The sequence below is a fragment of the Delphinapterus leucas genome, chromosome 8, assembly GCF_059928025.1.
Source record: "Delphinapterus leucas isolate spDelLeu-1000000601 "Yukka" chromosome 8, BTC_Dleu_Yukka2, whole genome shotgun sequence".
Taxonomy (NCBI): domain Eukaryota; kingdom Metazoa; phylum Chordata; class Mammalia; order Artiodactyla; family Monodontidae; genus Delphinapterus; species Delphinapterus leucas.
This window is the reverse complement of record NC_143136.1, coordinates 61,546,801-61,572,089: the sequence shown is the minus strand read 5'-3', so window position 1 is coordinate 61,572,089 and position 25,289 is coordinate 61,546,801. Positions and strand designations below refer to the sequence as shown.

Sequence of the window (25,289 nt, the reverse complement as noted above, 5' to 3'; positions counted from 1 at the left end):
GCCAAGTTAAAGACTCAAATGTCTATGGTATTTAGCATGAAGGAAATAATCTTTAAAAGAACAATTTCAGTTAAGAAAGGAGCAATTTGGAAAGTGAGGCAGAAGAGACTGCAAGCACAGGCAAGTCTTTCAAGAAAACCTAGTTATAAAGATGACAGAATATGGAGAGTGGAGGGATTTAAACTGAGGGAGAATTTTTTTGTTTTGTTTTGTTTTCTGAAAGGAAGGAACCAGTAGAGAGCAAAAGGTTGAAGATGTAAAATAAAGGAGGTATCAATAGAAGAGGTCCCTGATGTAGCAGGGGATGGGCTTCAAAGCATAGATGAAACATTATTTCTCAACAAAGGAGAAACATATTAAATATAAAACGGAGGGTGTGTGTATGTGTTTTCTACTCACATAAACTTATATGAGGGCTTATAGAACAGAAAAATTATATAAATTAGGTTGAATCTATACACTGAAATTCTAACAATGCTGTTTTCTGTGGGACGGGATCAAGGTCTGTACTGTTCCATTATGTTCTTTCATATTTTCTGAATTTCCTATGATAAACACATAATTTCTTTAAATGTCTTTGACTTTTGAATTATAAAAAGTAATTCATCATTAGAGCAGAAAACCTAGAAAACAAAGAGAAGCAGAAAGGGGAAAAACAATACCTATAACCTCTGAATGAGCTGCTTTCATAGGTTGAGATTACTTAACATTCTCAGAAAAAGGAACACTAATAGGAATGTTGAATTGGAATAATCAATACTGATAACTGACTCTATCATTCAGACATGGAAGAAAAAGTGGATTCCAGCCTCTTCTTAGCTACCTAAATCTTCATTTTAAAAGAGGATTAGTAAATCTCCACTTAGGTAGAATTCAGATTGGGGGCTTATTATTATTTTAGAAGTAAATTTTTTCAAATACTGCCTTCCTTCCTGGCCATAATGATTTTTACTACTTACTTAAAAATAACATCCATTACTAACATTCATGCTCACTGGCAACAATTTAAAAAAAGGAAAATTAAAAATGCAGGCTTACAGTTGTGGTAAATTTGGTCTAACAAAGGGATCATTTTCTGCTCCATTGACTGCTTTGTTTTTCCTTTGTTTTGGTTCAGAATTGGTAGAGGGTGCCTGAGAATTATTAGCTGTGGGAGGTTTGCGTTTGGCTAGAAGTTTCCTTTGCCTTTCAATATCTTCCCTTTGCTGATTCACCCATTCTTGTTGCCTGCATAAAAATAAACGTAAAAGAAAATTAACCTTCCATTACTTTTCACAGTTAAAACATGAAAATACATTAGTTAAACATGAAAAATCATATAATATAAATTTGTAACCTTATGGTCCCACCCTTGTGAACCAACACTTTCGCACTGTCCACGTCTCATCTGAAACATTCATTTCTGAATAAGGTCTTCCCTAAACCCCCTGAACTAGAAAAAGATGTGTTGCCACATATAATTTCATAGTACCTTGTAGCTCCCCACCTCCTCCTTTCTAACAAATATTCCTACAGACACTTGATCAGAATTTGTCTGGTTAGACTAAATCACTCCATGAGAATAGAGACCACAACTACTTTATACCCTAGTGCCCAGCACAGTGACTGGCACATACTAGGCATTCAATAAATATTTGTTGAATAAAATAAATGAGCTATTAAAAAATAAAAAGGAACAGAGTTAAAGAGGTTTTATACATGCATCTCATTACTTACTGTTTAAAGAAAAACTTACAAAAGACAAATGTGAATTTAATAGTGTTATTTTCTAAATGTATCTCTGTCAAATTTTGGGAATGGGTAGGTGATATTTTGAAATGAAACAAAAATTGACCTCAGAAATTTAGGAAGAAAGAAAGAATTTTGACACTTTAAAGAGAAAATAGCAAGAAAAATTTACATGGCTTTGAAAAATGGGCAATTAATATAAGTAAAAATATTACTGCTTCCAACTGAAGCTTTTAAAAACCATCCCATCATACAACATCTTAAGCTTGTTCTAATATAATTATGTTCTCTCTTAGGTCACCTCACCACACTAGGAAAAAATTTAAGACTCTACATTGTGGTGATACTCAGATTTAGAACAAGTCAAATATTTCAATTCCTTGCTCCCCCGCCCCATTCAAACCAGAACTAGAGAACTTCTACGCTGCTGCTGAAGAATTGGTTTTACATTCATTTCCTTGTCCTATGGTTTCCTTGTCCTATGGTTCTAGCCAGGTAGTAGCAGAACATGGTAGGAGGGAAAGAATCAAGAATCACCTAGGTAAAAGAGTAAAACGGTGGAGAAAAATCTCAAGAATAGCAAAGTTAGAATAAGACTTTAATCCAGTTTTCTCCTTGAAGTGGTTATAAATAATTTCAATTTATTTAAAAATTAATTTTAAAGCTAGTTTCAGGTACAATCAAGATGTTATTAATGAAAATAAACAGCAATAACCTACTGAAATAATGAAAGGAAAGAATTACTGGAATGGATATATATCTAATCCCTGATTATTCAGTAATGACCTAATTTTAGAGATTATTAATATAATACTACTGGGCTTCCCTGGTGGCGCAGTGGTTGAGAGTCCGCCTGCCAATGCAGGGGACACGGGTTTGTGCCCCGGTCCGGGAAGATCCCACATGCCGCGGAGCGGCTGGGCCCGTGAGCCATGGCCGCTGAGCCTGCGCGTCCAGAGCGTGTTCTCCGCAACGGGAGAGGCCACAACAGGGACAGGCCCGCGTACCGCAAAAAAAAAAAAAAAAAAAAAAAAAAAAAATATATATATATATATATATATAAAAATTACTAATTTTTATTTATTTCTCTTCTCATCCTCCAACTACTTCGGGTTATATCACAGATATATAGCTTGATATATACTGATAAATATCAACTGCTTGATATAAAATATGTATATGTAACAACATACAGTATGCCCTCAGTAGATGATTATTAGTAATAAGAAATGCAAGTAATTTTTTAAAAACTAGATTACTGCTTTATTATAAAAGGATACAACTCAGAAATAGCCAGATGGAAGAGATGCATAGGGCAAGGTATGGGGAAAAGACATGGAGTTTCCATGCTCTCTCTGAGCCTGATACCCTCCCCAAATCTCTACATGTTCACCAACCCAGAAGCTCCAATTTTACTCTTTCTTTGACAGCTCAATGGAGAAATTTTAACAACCGCCAGAGTTTATATTTTAAATTCATATTATTAGTTTATATTTAAGGTTATATTATATAAACTTCTCTTTTATTCATTACCAGGATAACTGTAGATCTGGGTTTAGTAGCTCAGAAAAACACTCGAAAATTATAAGTTCTATCTCAACTGTATTTTCCTACTCTCCATTTCTACTGTTAATATTTTAGCTCAAGCCTTATCACCTTTCATTTGGATGCTTCTCCATCTGAACTGTCAACAATCTATGTTCTTTCCAATATTATTCCCACATCACCACCAGCTCCCTTTCTAAAACTCAAATCTGACCCCACACACCACACATAACACTGTAAGAGCTCCCTATTATCCACAGAATTAAAACCCAAACTTCCTACCATCATAAAGACACTGTCTTTCATTATAGTATACCTCACACCCAGCACAGTTGTGTTGAACAGAAGCTGGATAAATCAACTGAGACAGAGACCATTCTGGAGATAGAGAGAAGACCATTCTGTGCTTAAGTCCTGGGAACCAGTGTTTGAAACAGCAGTGTTTAGGTGATATTATGTGAAATAAAGCTTTGCCTCCATTTTCCATTTAACTGGACTGACTCTGGGAAAGCTGATTTAGATGGTGGCACCACTCTTGCTTTAAAGGTTATTAAAAGTTTTCCAGCTAAAAAAAACCCCAAAAGGAGGAGCATAGATCCCGGCTCAACACATAAACAGTCAACCTACCCTTAGCTACAACCATCTGAACTCAAGAAAACATGGCAACAACGATTTCTCCATTTTAAAGTTTACCTCAGAAGTGCTAAAGCCACATGCTCAGTTCAACTGACTTATGAGTTACTATGTCTGAGGCTGCAGAGAAAATGTTCGTGTCTTTTCCATAGGAATAGAGAGCAGGCAAGTGCTGAAGTAAGGACTGGGGAATGGGGGTCGGGGGCGGGGGGGAGAACTAAGCAGAAAAATCCCAAGATATACAGATATAAATCTTCCAATGAAAGTTCAAACTTTTAACAGTTTCCCTCCCAACTAACCTATAAAAAGCTAGGTCAGTTTATGTTCTGGAAAAGTCATATTTAGAATAATACATCATACTGTACAGAAGAATGCTAACTAATCAAGAAGTCTGCTAAAGCTAAAATTGTAATGCCTGTTCTATGTTCCTTTCAAATGTATTAAATTCTGATTTCAAAGAGTAGTAAGGAGTAGATGTAGAACATAATTCCAAATCTATAATCTCTGAAAGTAATGAAAACCCAAAGGAATACTAAATTTTTTAAAATGTAAGAGTGACTAACTTTACAAGATTCTGAAATGCGAAACCATCTGTCCATTGTTCAGTAAATGAAGCACCATGTCTAACGGTCGTGAAATGCCCAAGGCGTAATCTGTCTTGCATACTCTTCTCTCTGCTTGACAGTTTTTCTTGTGTACTCTGAAAAAAGGAGGAAAAATCATCATTCAATTTTATTAATTTAAATTTTAAAAGCATACAAGGTAGAAGGGGCTAGTGAAAGGAGAGGGAAAATTTATTGAACTTTTAACTTACCTTTTCGATAAGTAGTTTCTTGCTCATTGATATGCACTTATTTAATCGTTCTTTGTATTTTTCAAGTAATTTTTGTTGTTCATCTATCTGCCGTCTGAGATCACAATTAGCCTACAACATAAGTAGATGATGAAAAAGGTCTACAATTTGTGTATATGAGACATTTAAGAATATTTATACATCTTGAACAAATTTCATAAAGGGATTAATAAGATTAAGTATTTGAATATGATTCTAAAAATTTTGTTAAAACATCTACTTACCATGGGAATAATACTGTTATATGCTGCTTAACTGTGTAGTGGAAAAGTACGTGGAATTTGTATCCATACTCCATGGGTTCAAATCCACACTCTAGGATATATAATCTGGGCTAAGTCAAACAAGTTATCTGAACCTTAGCTCAGTTTTCTTATTTCTAAAACAGAGCAACACCATTCTATCTCATTTAATTAAAAATAACTGAAATATAGTAATACAAAGCGTCTAACACTTAAAAATGAATGTGAGTTCTCTTCCATCTTTTGTAACTAATAAAACTTTTTTCTCCATTAAACTTGTGCAAGACACTGCAGACGCCCATCCAACAGCTAACATATTCTCACCATCTTTCTTGGCCATATGAATACAAATTTTGTTAACTTTGTAGGCAGCCATACGCTCAGGCAAGGGTCTTCTCTCTAAACTCAGAAGATGAGTCTGATTAGTCTAGTACAGTCAGTCACCAGGGAACAACCTGGAGAGCTTGTTGGAACACAGATTACTGGAACCCATTCCCAGTTTCTGAATTAGTAGCTCTAGGGTAGGCACTAAAAGTTTATTTCTAATAAGTTCCCTAGTAATGTTGATGCTTCTGGTCTGGGGATCATTCCTTAAAAACCATAGGTCTAGGCCAATCATGGTGGAAGCCAAAAGACAGCGACATAATACATCAAAAATGCTGGGAGAAAATACTGCTGCCAATCTAAAAGTATGTATCTAATAAAATTGTTTTCCAAGGAAAAGGGTAAAATAAAGATACTTTCAGAGGAACACAAATGGAATTTAGCATCAGACCCTTATCATTAGGTGCAATTCAAACAGAACCCCAACAAATTGTTTACGTGTGTGAAAACTGAAAAACTGGCTCTAACACTTCTCTAAGACAGCAAAGGGCCAAAAATAACCAAAAAGGAGATGATACTTGTTCAACCACACATCAAGGTTTAATATAAACCTAGAGTCATTATAATCACCCAAATCTCTCCTTCTTCCGTAGTAATGGAAAACCAACATTTTATTATGGATTGATATATGTCTAGCTAAAAGACTGTATTTCCCTGCTTCCCTTGCAGAAGTTGTTCAGTGGAATACCCAAGAAGGCTGCACACAGAATTGTTGCATTTTTTATTTCCTTCCTCTTCCTGTTTTCTGCTTAAAAACACAGATATCATAACTGTGCCTCTAATAAATATTTTGTACCTTGATATGATCTTCAAGATGAAGGCCATGTACTAACAGTGAAAGAGCAGAAAAACTGAAGGAGCCAAGATCCTATATGACACTGTGAAGCCATCACACCTGGGCTGCCCCCTTCTGCTCTTCTCTCAAAAAATAATATTGTGTCTCATTTAAAGTACTGCTGTTTATAGAAACCTGTCCGGACACCTACGGCCTGAGCAGCTCAGTTGTTTCTGCTTGATAGCAAGGCTCTGCCTGGCCGGAAATAAAGCACGGCCAGTTAAATGGCATTTCCACAAAACCTACTACCTTCCATTTAAAGGCCCGTGACCCCTTATGCTTTGTCCAGGGGGATAACAGCCCAACCACACATTGCTGTCTGGACAGATGAACAGGCTCCAGGCCCTCCTCAGTCACATCTGGGATGAATGGTCAGTGTGGCAGTAGCAGCTGCAATTGCAGTGCCCCACCCAGTCTCCCTCACTAGCCCAGGGGCCAGGGAAAGACTGCGCCTCCACCCTTCTCCTCACAGAGGTGAGCAGCATGCAGAGGAAAGGAAAGCCTATCTCGGGTGTGTTAGTGAGGGGCACTGTGTTCCATGGGTTATCCCAGCGCCATTTCCTCCTGGGCCTGCTATGGAAGGGCCCACCTCCATCCCCAACTGGATTTGGTTTTGGGCAGGTGACTCAGTGGGCAGGAGACTCTGTACCCTCATGCTCTGACTTGGAGCCCCCCCTTCTGTTCTACTCTCAAAAAATAATACTGTATATCATTTAAAGTACTGTTGTTTATGTTCTCTGTTACTAACAGCCAAAGACAACTGCTAAATGATAAAAAGATGCTGTTGTACCAGTATAGGAATACACAAACAGAATATGGAACTTAACACAGAACACAGAAATAGATCCACTTGTATATGAAAACGAGATTGCATGATGGGGCTGGCAGTAAAAAGTGGACTTTTAATTGTGGTCTGGACAACTGGTTCTCTACATGGAAAGAAATTAAAATGAAACCTTACTTCACGCTATACCCAAAAATAAATCCCAGGAGAACTTGTACTGAAAAAGCAGACTATAAAACTTTTAAAAGAAAATATAGAAGAACATCTTTATGATATTAGGGATAAAAACAACAAATTATTTTGGTATACTTTTGATAATAATTTGGTACAAACTATACATAAAAAGATATGTTTAATCATATAAATTTTAAATGATCTAATCATCAAAAGACAGTACAAAGAAAATAAAAAGATAATTCACACACTGGGAGAAAAATCAACATATATGGCCAACAAAAAACTGATACCAATTTAAAAAACAACAGGAACCCATTAAGAAAAATGAGCAAAAGAAATGATCATTTACTTCATGGAAGAAATACAAATAGTTAATAAATATTTTTAAAGATGCTCAAAAAATAAAGTGAATGCATGATAACAAATACCTTGTTACACCCATTAAATTGAACCCCCAAATTAAATATGATTATAATGAACCTTGGCATGGATAACAAGCAGTAAGATTATTTCTTGCTCATTGTTGGTGGAATGGAAACTGATCCAACAACCTTGGGAAAAATTTGCTATTATAAAGTAGAGTTTAAGATATGCATGCCCTATACTCTGGCCATGTCTCTCCTAAGCATATACCATAGAGAAATTCTTCCACATGTGCCACAGAGATATGTATAAGAACATTCTTAGCAGAACTGTTCATACTAGCAAAAAGTAGAAATAAAATGTCCACCTAGAGCAGAAAAGATAAATTATAATATATTCATATAATGCCTTACTATATAGCAGTGAAATGAACAAACTATTACATGACAAACCCACATATAATGTTCAGTGAAAGCAAGCAGGGCAAAATGGTACAAACAGTGTAATTTTGTAATTTATATAAAGTTCAAAAATAAAGTGAAATAATATGTTGTTAAGAATGTATAAGATATATGTAATATAACTATAAAGAAACATAAGGCATAATAAATAAATAAATAAATACAAAATTTAGAATAGTGGTTAATGGTAAAGGGATATGAGAGAGTGAATGGGATGGGACCAGGAAAGGCACACAGGATGTTTCAAAGGTATCAGTAATTATATGATCATGGATGACGGTTTCATTGAGTTTCTATACCAACAGTTCTCAGTGTTGGCTAAATTAGCCGTTAAAACTACCAATGCCCAAGCCCTACGTCATATCAATTTAATCAGAAACCCTCAGGGTGGAGTTTAAGCATCAGTACTTTTTATAAAGTGTCTTCCACACTTTCCATCCAGTGATTCTAATGAGCAGCTAGGGGTGAGAACCACTGCTTTACCCCTTACTCACCTATTAGGCATACTTTTTGATGTGTCTTTTTATAAAGTTTCCATTAAAAATCTCACAAAATTGCAGTAGTTACTTCCTCTAGTATAGTGTCAAATGGCAGTCAGGTTTATAAGAAAATCAATTAACTTTAAAACTACCACGGGGGCTTCCCTGGTGGCGCAGTGGTTGAGAGTCCGCCTGCCGATGCAGGGGACACGGGTTCGTGCCCCGGTCCAGGAAGATCCCACATGCCGCGGAGCGGCTGGGCCCGTGAGCCATGGCCGCTGAGCCTGTACTCCGCAACGGGAGAGGCCACAACAGTGAGAGGCCCGCGTAGCGCAAAAAAAAACAAAACAACAACAACAACAACAAAAAACTACCATGAAATGGATATCTGTCTTAGGATAGTTGATCAAGTAAAAATAAATTTTATAAACTTCTATTTCTCCAACTGTTTCTCAATTCACATTTAAAGAGCTAATAAATAGTTTTTATCGTTTAATAGTTGATACTTTCAATTATGTACTTACACTAAAAGCAAAGGCTTATATTTTTTTTCCAGTAAGAGGTTTTTTTTTACAATGTAAGTATTTTCTCACCAGTTTTTCTACTGCCAAATAATTTACTCAAATTTTTCCCCTCCATGACTTCTTACTTACCCTGAGCAAGTCATCTATACGACCTTCCTTTTTTTCCAGGTCCTGGTTTTTATTACTTTCTAATGCTGCTAACTTCAGCATTGTAAGGTCAGTCTAAACGAAAGAAAGCTATTTTATTACTCCATTTTATATATATATCACTGCATGCAAACATAAAATTCGATTTTACTCTGATTCTAAAGAGCAAAGAAAGTATTGGAGTTTGTGTGTGTATGTAAAGAGTATCACAAAAAGTCTTACTGCAGTTTTACGTTTTAATATCTTCAGAAGCATAAGTGCTATAAACTTAAAAAAAAAATTTTAAGGTTAATTATTTAAATTTTTAGAATATTGATATGTTCTTCATTAAAATTCAATATAACCACTGCTTTGTGCTATCAACTCTAGCTGACTTTTGAACATGGCAAAAACTTTCACAAGCTGTTTGCTGACTGAAAGCAATGTACTTATAAATCCTGGCCTAAAGATCATCCAAAGAAAGAAGTTTTGATGCACGCACAACAGTTTGGACATGGCCAGAAAGAAGAAGTATAATGGCAATAAACTGCACAACTAAAGTGGCAAGCAAGAAGATCTACTTTTTCAATCCTTAATCTCAGTCATCCAAAAACTGTCACATGTATGAAATTAAAATGAAAACCTTAGTACTCAAAATTCATAAAACTAAATAACTGTAAAAGATATCTGATTAATTTTCAAATGATTTTTAAATGTGTAGCATATATGAATATACAAAAATACAGACACATGGAACAAAATGCTTTAATGTCCACTTATAACAAATATAACACTTTCATGAAGGTATTGATTATATGTACTTGGATGTTAAGTTCAAAAAGAATCAGTAAACAGAATTGACACGTTATGGTTGTTCTGTTTATTTAATTTACTTAAAATATATATTTAACCAGTATGTAACAAAGGACAAGCTGATAGTAAATTGGGTGTTTGAACTTCTCACCCCCTACAAACTGTTTTTTTTGTTTAGCAATTAGCTTTCTTGATACAGAATTTTACTTTATGACCATGTCTAAAACAAAGAGAAGACATCTTAATTGTGTGTACAAAGTTGGTCACCGGCTTCTCAGAAGTCATACGAAGAAATTTTAATTACCATTTACCTGAGTAATTTTAAAGGATAACTGCTTTGGTTGTACAATAGGGTGGTCCCCAAAAACTAATGCAGTAGGAGAAGGGCTATTCGGTCGAACCTTAAAAAAATATATTAAAAATTTTATATTAGCAAGAAAAAAAATAGGCTTTTGCTTAGCAACAACTAAACATTTCTTAAGTTTTTATCAGGATAATAATTCAAAACATAATTGGGGACTTCCCTGGTGGCACAGTGGTTAAGAATCCGTCTGCCAATGCAGGGGACACGGGTTCAAGCCCTGGTCCGGGAAGATCCCACATGCCGCAGAGCAACTAAGCCTGTGCGCCACAACTACTGAGCCTGCGAGCCACAGCTACTGAGCCCACGTGCCACAGCTACTGAAGCCCGCGCACCTAGAGCTCGTGCTCCGCAACAAGAGAAGCCACCGCAATGAGAAGCCTGCGCACTACAACAAAGAGTAGCCCTTGCTCACCGCAACTAGAGAAAGCCCACGCACAGCAACGAAGACCTAACGCAGCCAAAAATAAATAAATAAATTTATTTTTTAAAAATCAAGAATTAAAAAAAACATAATTGAACTTTAAAAATTTTTAATCACCATTTATTCAATAAGCATTCATTAAGTACCTCCCTCTTAAAAAGCCCAATAAAAGAGACAACCAGCCATATATGCCGTGCCCTCAAGGAACTTAACAATCTGGTGCCATAAAAGCAAATTAAATGCTTTCAATCTGTTAACTAAAACAAGGCCAAATATATTATTTTAAAACAAAAATATTAAACAGATTATAATGGTTCAAAAAGTAAAACTGTAAAGACCTTAATACAGAACTCTTTTAGGAGTGGGTACAATAATGCATGCCCATATGTAGTATAATATCAATTAACTGATAAGTTTCATGGTTTATCTAGTCACTGGTTTTAAAATACATTCACCAAAAGCAAAAGATTACATCATGTACCAATGCTATCACTACAACTCAAAGTTATTGTTGAGTCTTATGCTTTACTTAGTATATGGCAATATGATGTGCCCCAAGGTACAAAATGAATAAGACATTAAGAAGTATATGTCTACAGACAGAACTAGAAAGGGGCACTGGAAGTAAAAACAGAGTACTTGAGTAAATAAGAGATACTCTGATTTTTTAAAATTGTAAATTCATCTTTAAATTACTGAAAGCCAACATTGTTTTTCTGGTTATACAATGAACTGTCACATAATGAAAGTAAAAAAAATAGAATAAAATCTAATATGTAGAAAAATGCATATAAAAGAACTAGGTCTTAAAAATGTTAGAAACAAACCAAAAAGCTGTAAGACAATTTTCAGGTCCAAGATCCTTCTCCTATGCCAAACTACATTATCTGAGGCTGATGGCTCCCTACTCTTTATTTCAGGATTCCCAGAAAGGAATTAATTATGCTACCATTTTAGTGGTTAAGAAATTTAATTGTTAAGATTCCTGCCAGGGATCAAACCTGGGTCCCGGCAGTGAAAGTGCCAAGTCCTAACCACTGGACAGCCAGGGAATTCCTGGTCCCATCATTCTTTTATAGAAACATTACTTCTTTGGGGAACAAATTCCCCCAAAGCGAAGAACACATCTTATAATTAATTCAGGAAATCTTTAACTTTAGAATCTTACTTTCAGAAATAAAATTCTAATAGCATCAAATCATTAAAAAGAATTCAACTCATCTCACAGAATGATTTTTTTAAAGATAAACGCTAATATATGTAAAAGGTCTCAATAAAGACAAATTATAAAAGTTATCATTCAGTACACAAAAACTCTGAGACACAAAGACTACATACGTAAAAACTTACAGATGAGGAAGGAGTGGAATGTGAATGTGAATTCTGAGGAGAACGGATTGCAGGAGGTATGCCTCTTACTGGACTTGAGCCATTTCCACCTTGGTACTGAGGGAAAAAGGAAACATCACTATTTATTAACACAGGTTTAGACAAATATGATTTTAGATATGGCATTATGAATTAATTTAAATATATCTTATTATTATTTTTGTGGCAGACTCAAAGACAAATTCCCCCAAAGCAAAGAACAAGTCTTATTTTTCCTTCAAATTTTAGCACAGTTCCCTTATGTTTGTTAAACCAGTATGATCCCTAATCCCAAGAAACTTTAACATGTTCACATGTAGATGTTAGTGAACATAATCAACTATCTTAAAACAGAGCTGTCAGTCCCAAGATCTATTAAGTATCTAAATGTTCACAGCACTATAAAGAACTATACAAACTAAGTCCCTTCTTTTTAACAGCACAAAGTTCAATAAAAATCAATCCTTTCTTACATGCATAACATGCATTATAGTGCATGACTTAACTGCATACGAAGAGAAGCCAACCTAATCTGTTCCATAGCTTTCTCAAGTCTCATGCTTCTGAACCAAGAATGGAAGGAGAAAACAATTTGCTGCTAATGGCTTCATCTCAGGGTATATGTATGAACAGCAGAGATGGGGACTTCCTAGTGTGTTCATTAAACAGCTTCCTGCAACCTAGGAGCTTTGTCTAAATTTCTTATCTATTGTGCCTAGCGTAACACTTAGCACACAGTAGGCATCCAAGACACCTGAGATTTGTTTATTTGATCCTACTTTGGCAAAGATTTTTAATGATATTAACACTAAGGGACTGACATCAACTAAAGAGCATTAGGTGTATCTTATAGTCTGCAACAGTTTTAGCTTAGACACTGTAAACTCAAGAAAGAAAAATAATGGAGGATAAAAAATATATATATTTTTTAAACACAGCCCTTCTCCTAATCACCAAATTCTGCTCTCTCTCAAGGAAATATAAATATTTTTCAACTGAGTAGATCACGTTTGTTTTAATAATCACATTAATATTTCATAATGAAAACTGGTAGGCAGAAGTCTTTCTGTGTAGAAGAAAGGAAACATTCCAGACTAAGAATTTAAATTTACCACTGTTTATTATTTTCAGGGACTCTTAGATTCACATCTCTATCATTATTTAATCTCCATCCACAGGGCTCAACTGTTGCTGTGGTACTGACATCAGAAAGAATTCTAGAGGCTGGGAGACTTAAAGCTACTCTTTGCTCTTCCATTTAGAATTTGCCTTTACGTAGGCTACTTTATATCTCTGGCTCTCAGTTTCCTCATCTGTAAAATAGGAATACTAATAACACCTGCTTTGACTATCTCCTGGATATAAGCAAATACAGGAGAAAGTACTTTGAAAATTATGATGTGCCATACCAAAGTAAAAGTAAAGTTTAATATTCCTAAGAAGTCAGGACATCACATAGTACTGAAGTTCTGCTCTAATTAAGCAGATAATCAAAAGTTGACTTTGTGCTTCAAACAAATTATTTCAGCCCACAGCAAAATTATATTAAGAACTGAAGATATTTCTCAATGAACTTACTTCAAAATAGTCGCTAATTTTGTGGCCACGTCCCCCAATACTTTTTCCTAAAATACAGAAGTGAAAAATTTTATAGATTTAAAGTCAGTCATGACTATCTACCACATACTATATCAGAAAGAGAATGTGCCAAACTTAATTTCCCTAATACACACAAAAATAATCTATTTAATAAAAAGAATATATTTTAGTTGGGTAGTGATGGGCATCAAAAGAATATTAAGAGCCCTCAGAGGGTCAGATGCCGACTTCAGAATTCCAAAAGTCAAATGATATTTCAATAGATACATGTCAATTTTTAAAAGTCCTGATTATGGGAGAATCAAATAAATAAATCATATTAAAAGATCTCTGCTTTTAAAACTACGCTATTCAGATTGCTTAATGGCTAATAATTTCATAAAAACATGTCAATTAATTAAAAAAAGACAAGTGGCAGCTGTATAATTGACAAACCAATTTATACCTGTAAATAATGATAAAAAAGCTTGGTCAACACAAACCATAACAAACTGACAATAACATGCTTTAATATGAATGCTATTTTGTAAAATGTTTTGATTTTCTAAAAAGTATTTCCAAATTAATAGGATTTTTAAAAAACTAAACTAGATTTTAAATATTGTCCTTATATGACCATACTGATAGTGATCCAAATTATTACAGATCACAGTTCTTTAATTAAAAGTTTTGCTCTAAAATGGACTTTTCCCAAAAAAAAAAAAAAAGACAAATAACAAAGAAACAAAATGGACTTTTCATTAGTTTTATAAATCTTGAAGTAAGAAGTTGCTAAGAAATATGGCGTTTTGGATGGGAGGCATCCATCCTTCACTGGAATTACACTGAATAATTTCTTCAAGCTACAAAAGAAAAACTTATGATAGCATGGAGTCAAAAGCTTTGGATGATATATAAACATATACATTTATCAATTCAATACTGACTTATATACATTCATTCACTTATTTTATTCAACAAATATTTCTTGAGTGGTTACTATGTGCCAGGCATTACTGAGATAAACAAACAATAGATTTAAAAGTTCAACAACCTCAAATTCCTTCTTGGAACAAGGTAGGGGGAAATTTTTTTTAAACTAATAAGTAATCAGGACTATAAATACTACCTAGAAATTTTGAACACTAGTTTTGTACAGATTTATTCAGAGGTCAGGGAGCACTATAACAGTTTTATACCAAAGAACTTCCCTTCTGCCTGTAACAACTTTCCTGCAGATTGTGAAGAGGTGCTATTTTTTAATGAAGACAGAGACATTTTTTGGTTGCCTACCCAGAAACTATTTCCCGAATTTTTTTTCCCTAATTGAATCCAAGTTTTATTCTGTTAACATTCCCTCCCCTACATAGCACGTGTAACTTCAGGAGAGGCTGACTCCTATCTGGCCTCTGTTCCTAGTTCCCCTTCCTTCCTTCGGATTAGAAATGCAATTTTTTTCAGGTATCATGCCTTTTCCACACAACCTGTACTTCTAAATGGAACTTTACCCCATTTTCATTCAGAGATGGGCCTGATTTTTTTAAAAATATTTATTTATTTGGTTGCATCGGGCCTTAGTTGCAGCAGGCAGACTACTTAGTTGTGGCATGCAAACTCTTGTTGCGGCATGCATGTGGGACTTAGTTCCTTGACCAGGGATCGAACCCGGGCCCCCTGCATTGCGAGCATGGAGTCTTAACCACTGCGCCCCCAGGGAAGTCCCGAGATGGGCCTGATTTTAAGGGCAATAATACCTCTCTTGGACATAACTGGTTTTGGAATGGACACATGACCCTATTCTGGCCAAGAAGATGACAGGAGAGGTTTGCTATGGACTTAAAGAAGCCTACATCAAAGAAACAAGGAAAAAAGAAAAACACAGGAAACCAGCCTCTCTCTAAAGCAAATACAAGTGTGGAAGATGAAATGAGGAAATGCAATTAAAACTGGCCACAGTCCTAAAACCATAAGAGAAAAGCAGACAATTCTGTGGATGGCAGACCACAAAAAAAAGATGTGGCTTCTTAAAGACACAGGTTGGATCAACCTACCCAGAAGTCCCAGACTATTTTGGGACCTGCTTTTAAAAGTGAGTTTTAAAATCTAAAGTTAAATCTATCATAACTAGTATAACTAAATAAATCCAAGCCCACTAACCACAACTTGGGGAAACTACACTAAGATCAAAAAAGACCTCAGGGCAGATTGAAATACAAAGTACCACAAACTTAGAAAAAGGTGCTAGAGTGACTCAACTCCCTCCTTCCACAAAGATAGCTGCTGCAAATATATTTCTTGATGCCAGTGCCACATGTAAACACTAGTAAGCCATGGGTTCATGGCTCTAGATTTTGTGGCTCCAAAGCATGTAATATATGTATAAAATCATCATTACATATGATTTAAGAGCCCAATTTATTGTATTTAATTTTGAGAAGCCAAATTAAGTGACAATACTATTTTGTCCATTATAAGAAGTTGTGTAGTCTAATGAAAGTAATTTTCTTATAGTTCATAATACAAAATGTAAGTATGAAAGAAAGGATGAAGAACAGGTATGGAAAGAAAAAGATGGTGCTTTAATGAAGTACTTCAATCATTTTTATATAGTCTTTTTTTTTTTAAATAAAAGGGATGAGTAAGTTTGGGTACTTGTCTAAAAGTAAGATATAAAGTTCTTATTCAAAAACGAGAAGCCATTTCAATACCATAATTCATATAAAGAGAGAAAACAGAAAGGTGATAAAGGCAATGCTTGTCAGGTTTGGACATGACATTTTTCTTTCTAATTCTCAAATTAAAAAAATAAGGGAAATGTCAAAAGCCTGAAAACAGTAACCATAAACTACCTGTGGTACAAAAAGATTCCAATTTCATATAATTATTATTTCTTATGCAAAGTACATTCCTAAACTATTAATGCAGAAATTACATGGTATCTATAGAAATCACAAAAACACACTACTTTTTAAAAAAATTATTAATTGATTAAAAACCAGAATAATTAATCATAAATGCCTCTTCGGCTCTTAAGGAAGATTTTGCTTCACTTACCCTGACTACTTTCATTCTGATTTTCTGCTTTTCTCTTTCTTCCTCTGGATGATTCCGATTGTTTCTTCTCTGGTGTCTACAGAAAGCAAGTTAACAGAACTTTAAATTATAGTTTTAACAGGCAAAATTTTACAATCACTATAAATGTCATTTTTATTTTCGAGGTAAAAAATTTTGCTCAACAGCGTTCATGCAATGTAAACATGTAATTATTACATACAATTTATTTAAAAGATAAAATTTCCTGTTGTGTAAATTTTTTTTTTTTTTTTTTTTTTTGTGGTACGTGGGCCTCTCACTGTTGTGGCATCTCCCGTTGCGGAGTACAGGCTCCGGACGCGCAGGCTCAGCGGCCATGGCTCATGGGCCCAGCCGCTCCGCGGCATGTGGGATCTTCCCGGACCGGGGCACGAACCCGTGTCCCCTGCATCGGCAGGTGGATTCTCAACCACTGCGCCACCAGGGAAGCCCCCTATTGTGTAAATTTTTAAAATTTGAAGTGTAGGAGACCTGGTACGCAGTACCTGAAATTTACATTTACAGAATTTGACTTGAGGTGGATGAGAAATTTGAGAGTAATCAGCCTTTAAAAGATGCCCTTCAAATTCTTAACTGGATAGGGAAAAAAAAAAAAAAAAACCCACAAAATAACAACAAAACACCATATGTTTTCCCATTAGTTTTCTACTATTCATATATATTCTATAGGAGTAAAATAAACTTGGGCTAGAAAAAAAGAGCAGAACACAAACCTTAATATATACAATCCCTACTATAAAGAACCATTCACCTAAATGCCTAAAAATTATTATCCAACAACAATCAAAGCAAATTCATAGATTATATCCTAAATCAGGTGTCTGCAAACTATAGCCAGATGGCCAAATCTGGCTGGCCACCTGTTTTTGCAGGGCCCATAATCTAAGCATAAATTTTACATTTTTAAATGTTTGAAAAATATAACCAAACAAGAATATTTCATGATATGAAAACTATAAGAAATTCAAATTTCAGTGTCCATAAATTTGGTTCTATTGGAACAGAGTCACACTCATTCATTTATGTACTGTCTGTAGTTCCTTTCACACTACAGCAGCAGAGTTGAGCAGCTGTAACAGAAACTGCATGGCCCATAAAGCCTAAATACCTGGCCGTTTACAAAAAAAAAGTTTGCAGAGCCCTGTCCTACATGATGGCTTGTTCTTAAATTACAGGTTTGCTCTTTTAACTGATAGGAAGTATTTCCATCAGGCTAAAACAAGTAATTTTTGTGCAGTCTGACAGAATGTTGTGCTTAGTGAAAAATTAAAACCAAATGTGCACAAGGCAATGGCACAGGGCCCTCAAATTCTAGAAGCTTGGCAAGTTTGTCTGGTGACAGAACAAAGGATATCTGAATGAATGAAACATCAAGGCAACTTAAAATAAATCTCTAAAGGCAACGTAGTCCTCCAACAAGGAAGGGACTTAATCCGTATTTTGATGTCTCTTGTAAGTAGTTCTGTGATTAAATAGTATGAATGACAATAAACAACCTAACTCATACTGAGCATCTATGGTTCCCCAAGGTATTATCTGGGGAATTTTAAGTTCTCTCACTGACATTCTGCCAACAAGATAACAGATTCAGAGAGGTTTAAGTGAATGTTACTAAACTCTGAATTCTTTAAAGACAGAAGTTATATTTTCTCCCCACCTCCTCCTCCCACCTCCATACCTAGCATGATAAATAACAAATTTTAAATAACTTACTCAAGGTAACTAGGATTCAAATCAAATTCAATTCTGTGTATTTCCAAGGCCTAAATGTTTTTTTCCCTTCTATGTGTTATGATTATATATCCTACATCAAGAAGTAACTGAATGAATCAACCATACAAAAATACTTCAAATTTTCATTAAGTTCATAAATAAAATTCATTATGTCCAATAAACTGCCTATATGTTTTCACATCGTAAACCAGAGATCTTAAAGAAATCCACTCTAACTAGCAATCTACTCAGGACACAGACTGACATACTGCAATTTAAGGTAAATAGTTCATTAGTTTAGTTTCATACTCAAAATTACCAAACTCAGACTTCAGTGGTAGCCAATCTGTTATTCTTCTTGGAATAAAAGTATCACCAAATTAAAAATTCTAAGTTAACAGTTTTATAAAGAACCCTATAATCTATCTTAAAACAAATGACGGGACTTCCCTGGTGGCGCACTGGTTAGGAATCCGCCTGCCAATGCAGGGGACCCGGGTTCGGTCCCTGGTCCGGGAAGATCCCACATGCCGCGGAGCAACTAAGCCCGTGCACAACTACTGAGCCTGTGCTCTAAAGCTCGCAAGCCACAACTACTGAAGCCCACGTGCCCTAGAGCCCACATGCCGCCAACTACGGAGCCCGCGCACCTAGAGCCTGTGCTCCACAACAAGAGAAGACCACCGAAATGAGAAGCCCGGGCACCGCAATGAGGAGTAGCCCCCACTCGCTGCAACTAGAGAAAGCCCATGAGCAGCAACAAAGACCCAACGCAACCAAAAATAAATAACATTTTTTTAATTAAAAAAATAATAAAACAAAGGAGAACTCCCAAATAATAATTTATTCATATCCTTCCCAAATTAATCTACGTAAAAAATATAATTTAAGGTCAAGGAAATATGGTTTTTCAGAACAGTTTTAATGGTATACTAATTTTTAAGCATGGCACAATCCTTTTGGATTTCCATCTTAAATCCTGACTAGCTTCTTTGAACAAGCAAAACAAAAAACTAAACAGAATAATAAAATTCTGAAAGCTACATTGGAAACAACATTTTCTATCTAGAAAACTAAAGAATATATAATGTTGTAAATGGTTCCATACCATTTTCTAAAGTATATTCCAAGGAACACTGGATCAGGGATAGATTGAGAGGCTACATTTTAAAATGGAAGGTATAGTAGGGTGGTTCAACCGGGGGTGAATAAAGTTAGATTTATTTATTTACAAAGCTTCTAAGAACCATTAAAATACTAGCACTCACTGGCTATCTCCAAAAGGGGGATGGGATGCAAAGATATCAGTATATGTGGCAATTCTCAAACTTATTTGGGATAATGTTCATTAAATACTTTACTGGATATAGACTTCAAGATATTTAAGGTCTTTTTTATTTTCATTTTTTTAAGACATATACGGTAACTTAGTAAAAACTTTTTCTCCAAGGCAAAATTTCCCTAAATTTAAAATTTTCTGGAATGGGGACGTGAGACAGTCTTTTGGGGGAAATGTCATTTTGTTTAGAACAAACTAACAAACCCCCCAAATGCATAATGATTACAATGAAGAAAAAACGGCAACAGGCTTCCCTCTTTTAAACCAGAGAAGAATTTGAGGAAGGAAGATGAAGAGTAAAAGGAAGATGAAGGAAAAAAAAGATGACAGGACTAAAATTAATTTTAAGACTGTAATCTGGGCTTCCCTGGTGGCGCAGTGGTTGAGAGTCCGCCTGCCGGTGCAGGGGACACGGGTTCGTGCCGCGGTCTGGGAAGATCCCACATGCCGCGGAGCGGCTAGGCCCGTGAGCCACGGCCACTGGACCTGCGCGTCCGGAGCCTGTGCTCCGCAACGGGAGAGGCCACAACAGTGAGAGGCCCGAGTACCCCCCGCACCCCCCCCAAAAAAAGACTGTAATCTGGGCTTCCCTGGTATCGCAGTGGTTGAGAGTCCGCCTGCCGATGCAGGGGACATGGGTTCGTGCCCCGGTTGGGGAAGACCCCACATGCCGCGGAGTGGCTGCGCCTGTGAGCCATGGCCGCTGAGCCTGAGCGTCTGGAGCCTGTTGCTCCGCAACGGGAGAGGCCACAACAGTGAAAGGCCCGCGTGCCGCAAAAACAAAAACAAAAAAAAACGACTGTAATCTAACACTAATACGAGTAAGAAGTTGGAAATAGCTAATAAAAAACTGAAAAGTTGAACAAAGCAAAAGATGAGAAAGGGAAACCTAGATATACCTGATTTGCCTATAAAGTAAATGTAGGCATTATAAACACACCATTTTGCCTTCCCATGAATTTTAACCTTTTTTCACCCGCATCCTACCTAGTATGACTACCTCGTGCTGACCTTTGACTTCATTCTCATCTCATAGATTATTTTAGGGCTGTTCTGTCAGCCTCAATGGACCATAATTTCCTCAGAAGAAAGTACCATGAGTCTCTGAAAAAACACAGACTAAGAATCCAACTCTGGGTCCACTATTTACTATAATTTTCAGTATGTTACTTAACCCAAGACTCAATTTTCTCATCAATTTTAAAGGTGATAATATGGCCTAAAAGGATTGTGGGGATTAAATGAGAAACATACCAGAAACATAAGTAGTATAGCATCTAGAACAGTGTATAGTCTATATCAGTAAGCTATTCTTATCTGAATGGCTATCCTTCTATTACTCCAAATAATCCGCGCACTTTCATGTTTCAAAACTTCAATCTCGTGTCACTTGTTAAATAATTAGCAGCTTCTGCCCTAACAGTTTACAAATAACTTGTAGGGTTTGCAAAATAAGCAATATTTCAACTCTGATCTCAACCATAAGCCACAGAACTTATAGTCTAGGCCCTAAGTATTACATCACTAACCCTAAGACAAATGTACTTTAAACAGTTTTTTTGGTTTTGAATTTAAATAATCTGAGCAACACCTATATTAAACAAAACAAAAACTCTCAATGAAGCCTAATGCTGCCAATTCTCCTAAGACATCCTTTGTGTATGGACTTATTTGGGGATTTAAAAGCTTCAGGATTTAGGGTAGGCAGAAACTCATCAAATATTTAACCTCTAAAATGGCTCATCACTGAGAAGAAAAAGTTCAGAATACTATCTGTGACTTTCAAATTGTACTCCAGAGACACCTTAGGGGAGAGAAGGTTGTGTCTCCAAAGTTACTAAAGGGAAGGAAGGAGCAGGTGGCTGAGCTAAGGCTCTAGCCACCAGAGACACATCCTATCCCACCTCTACCCTATCCCTGGGAACACAGCATGTCTTATTTTAATATTGAGGTTCTATATCAGATTTCTTCAAAGAAAGAGCTTGATGGCTTCAAAAATGTTTGAAAAACCACTGATCCTGACCAATCGATTTCCTAGAAAATCTAAGGGACATCAACCAGGCCGCTATTGTATTTCTGTAAAGTGTAAAACTTGGACATATTGAGCATTTTATATACAACATTTTCAAGCTTGTTACTGCTCTCACTAATGCTGTCACTCTTTCCTCTATATTTTCTCAATTACTGTACTATAACTGCCCACAATAGGGAAGGATTATTATGGAAGGCAAAATAATATGACTTGGCTTTAAAGTAAAGATGGAAAGACTACAGTATTACAAAAAGTTAAAGAATTCCGACATACAGGGGAACAGTGATTAGGAGAAAATGATGGAAGAAGAAATTGGTATTCTTTAAATCAATTCAGCTTTATAAATGCTAGTTTGTAATCATACCAAAACCTGAATGATTACTCTGATATTTAAATGTTCCAAGATATTAGTGTGAATTTATACAGCATTTTACAGAGTTGGAAGGAAGTTCAAAAAACAAAGACAAATCTAAAGGACTCAAGAGGTGATAGTGATATACCTAATGTTCCAATTTCATTTGGAATTTAAGTCAGTGATTATTAAACAAGGTTTTCATACCTAATCATGTGGCCTGTTGGTTTATCTTGCAATAAAAATAAATCTGCCTTTCATCAATGCAAATAAGACCAAATATAAGGAAATAAGAACCTTAATGCTGTCACAGAATGAGGGAGAAAGCAATATGGATTGTTCCATGAAAACAGATAACCACCTCTACAAGCCTCCAACTAGAGATATTTTAAATTACTGGCATAAATGCATTATAGAAAATTATAACAGTATGTGAAAAGATATTATGACATCAACAAAAGAGGAGTGGATATTAAAATTTATTATTCACCTCTACCTTAGGTAGAGTCCATCAGCCCCAACTGAACAGAACAAAAAGAAAAGTGAGATAGCATCACCTGTAACAAAATTACTACTTAAAGTTAAGAGACACCGATATATTTAATTTCTTTCCATTGAAGGAGAAAATACTTTAAAGTAGAAAGAAAAGTTACTCTAATATTAAATAATACCTGTTACAAAATATTCAATATTCAAACTTGTCAGAATGAATTTTTTTCTGATTGACTCATTTAGCTAAAGACTGGTTTGAAAAACACTACTCATTGGCTATTTCAATGATTCATATAGTTACTCAGGTCTCAAATTCAAGGTCACTATACTTTGAACAAATGGCACATAAACCTTTTTGCCCGCAGCTGGTAATAACCATGTTTTATTCACATTTCTAGGCAAAACTTAAAATGTGGGAGAAATCTTTGTTATTTACTGAACTAAAAAGGGAAATCTGGAGCCTTATAAAAATAATCAACATAAAATAGATGTTCTAGTCAAGAATATCAAAGACACAAGATACTATTTCTTCCAACATTTTGCCATAAACATTAGGTTAGAATAATGCACTATAAGAAAACTGAAATTCTGTAGTGAAAACTTCCTTGCTGCTTTGTACCCAATTTACATTTAGATAAAACATATCTTTATAAAATATGTATATCCTAATTCCAGGATGATTTTGAGCTGGCATGACCTGAAATTCAGTCTTTCTCTGCCCAAGAGTCAAACTTTAATACCAACTATTATCTGTAAATGTTTGCTTGAATCTTTGACACCTAAAAGATCTATTATTTTGCTGATTTCAATATAAAAAGCATAAAAAGTTCATGTACGCAACATTTTGGGATCCTATCACCAAATAAGAGCATTTCCTTGCTGTTCAAAGTAAACCCAATCAACATATCCGCAATTTTGAGTGTAGCCTATTTTCTCCTGTATTGCCTTATCATTTAATAATACGTAATATCAAAGATGGTAGAGAGCCAAAGAGACGAAATCAGATAACCCTCAACTAAAATGCACGCTGCCTTACCGGTAACTAAAAGTGTGCCAGCTCACAGCATTTTTAAAAGCCTGAAGGATTTTTACTCCCTCCACAAACATACAGCATCCATAACCACATCAGTAACTAAAAGAAATATAATACTTAATCTTATTTTCAATTTTTAAAAACTACCTTACTTGCCATCCTCACAGCTGTACTTCTTAGGTTCCTATTACCTGGACCCATTTTAATTTACACTCACATATGCTTAAAAGGAGCATACTAAATCTTCGATATTGATAAAGCGCAGTTTTGTTTGCCATTTTCTTATCATTTACATAGCATAACTATTTCTTTGCATTTTCCCTTCTCTGGCTTTCGCTTTGACTTAAGGCTTTATCTGTTAAATAGTATAAACCATAAAATTAGAATAAAGCTGGACTTCCTCCTCTGTTCATATGATCTGACAAGCAGTTTTCAAATCATACAATCAGAATAAAACAGCCATAAAGAGCAAATGCTGTGGAGGGTGGGGGAAAGCAAATTTTCAAGACAACTTAGTCTGGAAATGTTGGCATTTTGAAGAGTACCTGTAATAGTAAAATTGAGAACGTGATTTCACAGCTTTTCTCCCATTGTGACACTCATGATGAAGTAACATATCCTGTATAGTATCCCTAAAGACACTGGCTGAACATGAATCCCTAGATCCTTATACAATTATGTCTTTGGAATAGGCACTTTTTTGTGTGTGTGTGTGGTACGCGGGCCTCTCACTGATGTGGCCTCTCCCGTTGCGGAGCACAGGCTCCGGATGCGCAGGCTCAGCGGCCATGGCTCACGGGCCCAGTCGCTCCGCGGCACGTGGGATCCTCCCGGACCGGGGCCCGAACCCGCGTACCCTGCATCGGCAGGCGGACTCCCAACCACTGCACCACCAGGGAAGCCCGGAATAGACACTTTTAAGTGTAAATGCTGTGCCGGAGATTATGCACATTTAAAAATTTAAAGATATTTCCAAATTGTACTGTGAAAGGTGATATTAAATCTTTACTCACACTAAAACTGTATGAGGGGCTTCCTTGGTGGCGCAGTGGTTAACAATCCGCCTGCCACTACAGGGGACCCGGGTTGGAGCCCTGGTCCGGGAAGATCCCACATGCCACGGAGCAACTAAGCCCGTGCACCACAACTACTGAGCCTGCGCTCTAGAGCCCGCGTGCTGCAACTACTGAAGCCCGTGGGCCTACAGCCCATGCTCCGCAACAAGAGAAGCCACCACAGTGAGAAGCCCGCACAGCACAATGAAGCGTAGACCCTGCTCACCACAACTAGAGAAAACCCCGCGCACAGCAACAAAGACCCAACGCAGCCAAAAATAAAATAAGTTAAATAAATAAATTTAAAAAACAAACATTCATTTTATAGCAGTATACCATATATACTGAATAAATATTTGTTAATCAATAAATATTATTTTTAAAAAAAACTGTATGAGAATGCCCCAAAATCCTTTAAGATGTTTACCTGACGTGTTTTTTTTAAAAATAGTGGGATTTCATTGTTACAGTTTTCTCTAGAGCAATACTGCATTATAACCAG

The 25,289-nt window shown here is 35.9% G+C and overlaps 1 protein-coding gene across 4 annotated transcripts in view; it reads right to left on the bottom strand.

The window, feature by feature from the left end:
* Window positions 1–25,289, bottom strand: part of TLK1 (tousled like kinase 1) — a 148,343-nt gene that overhangs the window by 43,570 nt on the left and 79,484 nt on the right. For 2 of the 4 annotated variants that reach the window (XM_089916685.1, XM_022570023.3), the window contains exons 4-12: window positions 16,733–16,808; window positions 13,679–13,725; window positions 12,083–12,178; window positions 10,724–10,759; window positions 10,259–10,348; window positions 9,138–9,230; window positions 4,721–4,831; window positions 4,470–4,606; window positions 1,039–1,227 (exon numbers count right to left, since the gene is read on the bottom strand). In XM_089916685.1, the coding sequence (XP_089772811.1) occupies window positions 1,039–1,227; window positions 4,470–4,606; window positions 4,721–4,831; window positions 9,138–9,230; window positions 10,259–10,348; window positions 10,724–10,759; window positions 12,083–12,178; window positions 13,679–13,725; window positions 16,733–16,808 (875 nt within the window). The remainder of the gene's footprint in view (window positions 1–1,038; window positions 1,228–4,469; window positions 4,607–4,720; window positions 4,832–9,137; window positions 9,231–10,258; window positions 10,349–10,723; window positions 10,760–12,082; window positions 12,179–13,678; window positions 13,726–16,732; window positions 16,809–25,289) is intronic. The other 2 variants (XM_089916686.1, XM_022570024.3) reach the window with 1 other exon arrangement.